The sequence below is a fragment of the Vanacampus margaritifer genome, chromosome 16 (genome assembly GCF_051991255.1).
Source record: "Vanacampus margaritifer isolate UIUO_Vmar chromosome 16, RoL_Vmar_1.0, whole genome shotgun sequence".
Taxonomy (NCBI): Eukaryota; Metazoa; Chordata; class Actinopteri; order Syngnathiformes; family Syngnathidae; genus Vanacampus; species Vanacampus margaritifer.
The window spans coordinates 16,595,312-16,603,092 of record NC_135447.1 but is presented as its reverse complement, the minus strand read 5'-3'; the positions used below and the strand labels follow the sequence as shown (position 1 = coordinate 16,603,092).

The window sequence follows — 7,781 nt, the reverse complement described above, 5'->3', positions numbered from 1 at the left end:
CAGACTGATATGTGATATGTTATCAGTAGTTAACGTCGCGTGAATGACGGCATTGATCAAAATGTTACATTGTTTACGTACATGATGATCTGCTTTAAGGTAATAAAGTGCAGGTATACAGCCGTGTCGCATAAATGTGCATCTTCGTTATTCAACACGCAGCTGTACGACGTGCCTCTGGCTTCTGTTCGATTTCGAATTGAGGGACACATGATGGTGTTTGTGACTTTTATTGGTTGTTGTGTCCATTTATATAAATCATTTGTGAATGACCTTAGAGGCGAGGAACTCTGGTGTTTTGCAACAGGTGCCTGAGACGTGGCGCTAGCTAACAGCTCGGCTAAAAACACGCCCTAGTTACGAGTTACGATGTACATTGTCTACAAAATCACTTATTTTTATAAACTTATAGTAAGATGTCAACTTCTGTAATGTTGGAAAATGAAAATAGAGACCTTAAGGATGTTACTTTTAGAGAAATCTCAAAACTGACATTCTGTCCAAGCGATCTATTTACGCAAAACCTCGACGACATACGCCTGATTCATTGGACACTCCATAAATATGAAGGAAAGGACCCATGACTTTCTATTTGTGTGAGCTTTATCATATTTTTGTTGGACAAGTTTCTTTTCATTTTTGTTTGTCTCCCCTATCTGTTATATTGATAGCCTATGTTGCTTTGTGATCATAAATAAAGCATTGAAAAAAAAACTCCCAGGTCAGATAGTAAATCTCTTGAGATTTAAGACTTCAGAGTAAACAAGACATAGTAAGCCGTGACTGCTGTGAGATGACATCACCTTTGTCCACTGAAAGCAATAGTCTCTTCTCTCTCTCTCTCTCTCTGCCTCATTTTCCACTTGATGTAGCAATAATAACAAAATGGTTCATTTGTGTTTGTGTGTTGGTTGTCAGGGTTGCTTGAAGACAATTTATTGACATAGATCAGTCTCAAATTCCCCCTCATTAGCAGATAATGTTATTGATAATGTCGCTTTTTTTTCTTCTGCGCAGGCCCACAGATTAGCTGTTTCCCTCCCACCAATTTCACAATGAAGCAGGCCAGCTATGTTGATACATACTGCTGGGACTCACTCATGCATCACGAGTTTGACAGCAATGGGAACTTTGAGGAGCGCTCCCTTTGGGTACACAAAGTAAGTGAAATTTATTTGATTCGTACAGGTTTGTGGTTTGTAGAAGAACGTGATGGTTACACTTCCCCCCACATTAGGAAGCTGATTGTTTTGTCGGTAGAACAACTGATTCCTTTTTGTGATATTTAAGGCCCAGTGACAAATGAACCAAAAAGTACTACAACACACTGTATAAAGAAATTGAACTGTCAATGCTTTTGCTACCCTGAATGTTTTCTCTGCCACTCTCTAGATGTTCCCATATTCTCTTCTGGCTATGGCAGTGTTAATGTATCTTCCGGCTCTCATCTGGCGTCAGCTTGTCATACCTTCACTGGGCTCAGACCTACTCTTCATAATTGATGAACTAGACAAGTCATACAATCGCTCAATCCGATTGGCTCAGAGCATCCTGGATATGCGCCAGAACACCAGGAACCCATTAACATTTCAGGCAGAACTGCAGAGGTAAGAACTTATTACCTTATTACCTTTTGTCAAATGATAACGCGTCAATACAGGAACCAAATATAAAAGATAATAGGTTTCAGTCACTCCTCTGCAGTTAAATCAGCTTCTAGGAAAACTTTCTCTAAGATATGCAGTGTGTCTGTGGGATTTTTGTCCATTCATCCATACCGGAATGACTCCCAATTACTGCTCTAGTTCATTCTTGAAGTTGTGTAATGATGGTGAAGTCAGAGCTTGTGCAAACCACTCAACTTCTCATTCAACCATATCTTTATGGACCTCATTTTGTGCGTTGGTTTGTGCCCCAAGTAATGCCTTAAAAGACAGTTTACCAAACTGTTCATGAAAAGTAAGAATCACAGAAGCAGAACAATCAGTGGAAATTACAGCGTTACCAATATCAGTTATCTACAGTATTAAGGCAAAGTAAATTGGATTATCTAAAAAAAATTATGAACACTTGATTTATGCTTATCATTTTAGTAATTTCTCTTGTAAAAAAAAAAAGACTCAATGAATGACATGACAAAATACAGATAAAGTGAATAGAAACACGGTAGAAGGGACAGTACACTGTAAAAAAAAAAAAAAAAAGATTTTGGCGAGATCCACAAAAATCATTTAAAATTTACCTGACTACTTTTGACAGTAAAGTAATTATCAAATACAGGGTAAATTCAACTTAGACTATCTATTTTGTAACAGTAAAAAGTGTTACAGATAAACACTGAACAAAACATACAGACATTTTTTTAGTAAAATATACCCAACAGCCACCGGTCTGCACCGCAATATTCGTATGGGTCATCACACTACGAGTTTTAACAAGCACATAATGGAATAATGTAGTTTGTCTGATTGGAGTTGCCGTAGAATGTAATCAAAAATGTTAGGTAAACTCTACCCAACATATTTAAGTATTTCATAATTACTGAATCCAGAGGTGGCAAATCCAGTTCCAGCCCTGCCACAGTTTGGCTTTAGCCCCTGATGCTATCAGTTAGCTCCCTAGCAGGTAAACGAGCACCATGGGAGCTAGCTAGCACCCGGGGCTAAAGCCAAACTGTGGCAGGGTTTTTTACTTTCTGGACCTGGATTTGCCACCTATGTATTTAACCACTGTATAATTTATATTTACCCCAACAAAGTGGCTGCAGATTGTTACTCTACATTTATTGGGTCAATTCTATAGGTTGTTTTTTCAGTGTACCATAGCTTCCTGCCAAATTAAATGTATCTGTATAATGATAAGGTAAGGAGAAAATGAGGGGAAAACCTCTTAATGGAAGCCTACTGTGGGCAATGTGGTAAGCAGCTCCTACAAGATAAATATAGAAGTGCTTGTTTCCCACTCGGAATGATGTGCAACTGTATGACACCTTCTATCCTTCATATCCTTCTCTTTTTGTTCATTGCAGAGCAAAGAGGAAGCGGTACTTTGAGTACCCCCTACTGGAGAGATACATGCAGTGCAAGCAAAACTCCTACTTCCTCGTGAGCATGCTCTTCCTGCGAGGGTTCCTCCTGCTGACCTTCATGGCGGCTGCCTGTCTTTATCTTGCCTACTTCCACCTGTCCGCCTTCCTGCAAGATGAGTTCAGCTGCTTTGTGCGTAGCGGCATGCTACGGGATCAGAACTGGGTTCCTGAGCTGGTTCAATGTAAAATGATTGGCCAGTTGGTCTTTCAGGTGATAAGTGTGGCTAATGGCGCCATCTATGTGCTGTTCGCACCAATTGTCCTCTTCAGTATTATGAGGCTCTTCGTTTGGGACACCACCTTCATTTCCGTATATGAGGTCCTTCCAGCCCTGGATGTTCTCAACAAACGCAGGCTAGGATGTCCCCTGAATGATCTCAATGTGCTGCTGCTCTTCCTGCGAGCCAATGTTGCTCACCTTAAGTCATATGGGCAGGTTAGGGCTTTGTGCTCTCTGGCACCACCAATGGTCGGTAAGACTACAGCAGGACAAGGACTGAATGCAATGCTGAGCCAAGAGGAGATGGAAGAAAGGGAGGAGGCCGCAATGGAGTTGGCCGAGGAGGTGCAGGAAGCAAAAGAGGAAGGAAAGTTCAACCTTGTGGATCTCATGACTATTCTGGGAGCAGCGCAGGGAAGAATTGTAAACTGCAATGAACAGAGGCCAATGGTGGAGGAGAATATGAGTTTTGGTACCGTAACACTGATCTACACACTCAAACGCATTCTACTAGTGGCTATTTTTACCTACATCATTTGGGATGTACAGAAAATCATTAAGTGAACTTGAAAACTCATCAATGTTAAAAAAAACAAAACAAAACATGTACACTACTCTTTATATGCAAGTGAGTTAATGGCAATCATTGTTCTAGTCTGTATTTTTATTTCCACAATTCCATACTGTCACATCTATCTGTCAAAGAGTGAAAACCAATGGTGATTGTAAAAGAGATGGATTTGTAGTAAGTCTAACTACCTCTCTGTCTCTTCACAGAGCCAAACCACCAGGGGTACCATGAGTTGAAGGAGACTGCACCATTTAGTCATTACTAGGCCTCCTATGGACTGAATCAATGTGAAAAGCTGGGGGAAGGAAGGCTTTGGGCATATTCTCCCATGTGCTTAAGTCAAAAAAGGTTTTCTGTTGCACACTTGTTTGGCTGAACTAAGTGTTAATTTTATCCACCATTTTAAAAATGTTGTCTGTTTTAGTCCAGTTTCAATCACGCTAGTTAGTTTTTATCATAGTCAACCTCATTCCAATTTTATTTAGTCCATTTTAGTCGACTATAAATCTAGTATTTTAGTCTTTATTTTAGTCCAAGAAAACATAATTTGAACTTTTAGTCTAGTTTTAGTCAGGACAATCATTTTACCCCTGTATTTTTAAGTTAGCAGGTAATGTTGAACATTTCAGATCTAAATACTCCCATCAAATCAAGTGTGTCAATCACGCACCTTGATGAAATGTATGCACTCTGCATGGACCGACTCTGAAATGAGTATTAAGTTCCATCTGAACTGAAGTCTTTTTGTTTTCTTTAATGCTCGCTGTACTACAAAGGACCATGAATGACCAGACAGAGGACTGCGAGTCGAATTCAAACGGGTTTAACCAAAAATCTTTTTGGAGCTGCAAAAGATTTGAACATTGTGATGAACGTGTGTTAGTGTTAGTTTCATGCAGTGGTGTCCAAACTCGGTCCTCGAGGGTTGGAGTCCTGCAAGTTCTGGATGTTTACGTTTCCAATGAACAGAATCGTTATCAGGTTTATGCACAGCTTGCCGATGAGCTTCAGGTGTGTTGGAGAAGGGAAAAATCCAAAACCTGCAAAGCCCTTGATGACCAAGTTTGGACACCACTGAAGATGATGCATAATATCAACACAAATCCTAACTTTATATATATATATATATATATATATATATATATATATATATATATATATATATATATATATATGTATATGTATATATATGTATGTGGGTGGGTGTACTTCCAATTTTTTTTTTTATAGATTACAGGGAGCTTCAGGAGAAGGAATAAAGAGCCTTAACAATGAACTTGGAAAAAAAATACTCTTTTGAGTTAATTTTTTTTATGCTGATTAAAACTAAAATTGGCATACTGATTCCCAAATTTAATTGATTTATTTTCCCTCCACAACAAGTTTTTGCTCCGCATCTTACCTTCCAGATAATCAAAACTTCACAGCTGTAGTAAGACGAGCTGATTAAGATTGGACTCATCTACAGCTACGTACCCTTGGACTTCACCGAGTCATGCCTCTTTGATGGTTACGTAGAAATTTAAAGGTTACACGTGGTGGGCCGGTCAGAAGTCTGTAAAGGAGACCCGCTGCACCTGGAAAGTACACATGCTAGACGTGAAATAAAAATGACTTAAGCGCGAATGGGAGAATGTGCCGACAAAACGTGACACAAAACATGTGAAACAAATTAAAGCTGTCTCAAAATTCATGTGATCGTTAAAATTACTCAACTTGTTTGGAGAAAATTAACCGTTTTTTCCCCCCCTTGTATATGCCTGTCTCCCCGCTGATCAAGAAAAACTCACATTGGTCACATTTCATATCTCATTGATTGCAATGTGCAGAAAAACAAGATGTTTTTGGCAACTATGAGTGTAAGTTTCAGTAAAATAGAGAAATGCGTACTTATTTAGAATTATACTTGTCTTCATACGTTAACTTTGATAAAATCAGTGAAATCATGTGAATTTAAAATGTGTATTTATAGTATTCTAAATAAACAATATTTGATTAGATACTGTTGTTTCGTGATTGAAGCAGTTCAACAGGTCCCAGACAGCAAAAGATGTGGAATCAATGTTGAATTAAGGTGAAGAAGATTGATTTTTGGTGACGTTGAAGACTGAGGCTACTTTCACAAGAAGGCAAACGTGACCCATGTTAGATTTATTTTTTTCTTTCCCAAATACGACCTGTATCTGACTTTATTATGTGGGTGTGAACAGCTAAATTCCAACTTTTTCATATTCCGTCTATTTCGTTTGTATTTCTGAGACTCCAAATCAGCAAGGCAGATGGATCTTAAAAATAATTGATGTTATCTGCTAATCATCTAAGCATTCTAGTTACATGTTTTGTTGTATTTATATGGCTGGGAAGCGCTGGGAGCACACAACTCTGGCGTTACAATGTCATGTGCTCTAACTTCCGACTTTCATTTGAACACACCATCACAGCACAAGTCTTACCACGCTGTAAAAAAAAAAATGTGTTTGCTCAACTTGTACAACAGAAACAAAGGAACAATTTCAGTAAGATGTTTATAACTCTCTCTTTTCTATTGGCTGAATGAAATATGTGCCACCAGAAACTGAATCTGAATAATTTGGATTTTAATTTGAATCAATAAACTCGACAAATTCAAATTGCCTCCACTCAAATTCAGTTCGTTTGACAAATATCCAGGCCCTTTAGCAAGAGTGACCGATTTCAGATAGACGCTGTGTCCAAATTCGAAATATGAAGGCTGGGTTTGTTGGCTGCAACATCACTTCCGACGGGAAAGAAGACCTGAGGACGTTTAACGGCTGTAATGTGTATGCCAAGTCTGGAGTGGCGCTGTAGCGCAGCCACAGGGACTTAACGTAAAGCGTTAAAGCGTAGAATCAGCGAAGAAGACAAACACTTTTTTTTTCTAACTTTATTGCAATCTACAGAACAAACATGGCTTTGCATGTATCAAAACAACATGAAGACAACGAACACAGGAGACGTGACAATGGCGGGTGATACAAAAACTACACCGCTTGTTGAACGTGGGAATAAGGAAGCAAAATATTTATTTATTTATATTTGCTATATTTAGCAAGCCAAGGAGGCTGCGCAAAACGACTACGACACGGCTATCCGCCATTGTTGTTGACAGACTGGGGGTTCGCGCGCAGTCACGCGAGAATTGGAGCATTCGTCATCAAACTACGACAATGCGTCGTCATTGATCTGCGACCATTACGTCATCACTGGAGGATTATCCTGCATATGGTGTCCAGATGGACGCGTTTTGAAATCTTTCCACTCTGAAGACCGGTTACAAAAGTGATCGGTTTCAAGCTTCGATACAGCACCGCCGTGTGGATGAACAGCATAAATGGTAAGAAACTTGTGAGGATAAACTGAAACAAACTTTCGTGTGGACGGAGCCTTAGTTTCCTGGTTTTGTTCAGTCTTTGTTGGATCATTGTTGCTGTCACCTTTCTTGTGTTTTCTTGTTACTTTGAGTTTTGGTGTTTTCTGAACTTCGTTGTTTTTTTTTGTATTGAGTTTCACCCAGTACCCCTGTTAGTGTTTTTGTTAATAAATTGTTTTCAGTATTCCGTGCATCCCTGCCATGGTTCTTCTGCCTCCCTGCATTTGGGTCCTTCACCCCACGGCAACCATGACAGTCTTCAGACCTCACTGTTGCTTTAGCGCACGGCATTCCTGAAAACATTTGCCCCATATATATATATATATTACTGAATAGCAGCCCATACACGCCCATGCTAGCCATTGAAGCCACAGGGCAGCCATCTCACTCCTCCCATCTCGCGAGCAGACTACTGTATAAACTATATGTATACATACATATTAGACATATACAGCTCGTAGGCTCTTATAGTATAGGGCGCATGGTGGTCACTATTTTTTAACAAGTTTAA

The 7,781-nt window shown here is 39.3% G+C and overlaps 1 protein-coding gene across 1 annotated transcript; it reads left to right on the top strand.

The window, feature by feature from the left end:
• Nucleotides 1-1,080: 1,080 nt before the first annotated feature.
• LOC144036632 (pannexin-3-like) lies at nt 1,081-4,809 on the top strand. Its single transcript, XM_077547418.1, has 4 exons — nt 1,081-1,160; nt 1,393-1,607; nt 3,029-3,780; nt 4,086-4,809. Exons 1-4 carry the CDS (start codon nt 1,101-1,103, stop codon nt 4,142-4,144), a joined length of 1,086 nt encoding a protein of 361 aa, XP_077403544.1. The 5' UTR covers nt 1,081-1,100; the 3' UTR covers nt 4,145-4,809.
• The last annotated feature ends 2,972 nt before the right edge of the window (nt 4,810-7,781 follow it).

Excerpts from the sequence above, each read along its gene's own strand:
- LOC144036632 (XM_077547418.1), top strand. The coding sequence starts at position 1,101 with ATGCATCACGAGTTTGACAGCAATGGGAACTTTGAGGAGCGCTCCCTT. Across the intron at positions 1,161-1,392 it reads GCTCCCTTTGGGTACACAAA|ATGTTCCCATATTCTCTTCT; the intron begins GTAAGTGAAATT and ends GCCACTCTCTAG. Across the intron at positions 1,608-3,028 it reads TTTCAGGCAGAACTGCAGAG|AGCAAAGAGGAAGCGGTACT; the intron begins GTAAGAACTTAT and ends TGTTCATTGCAG.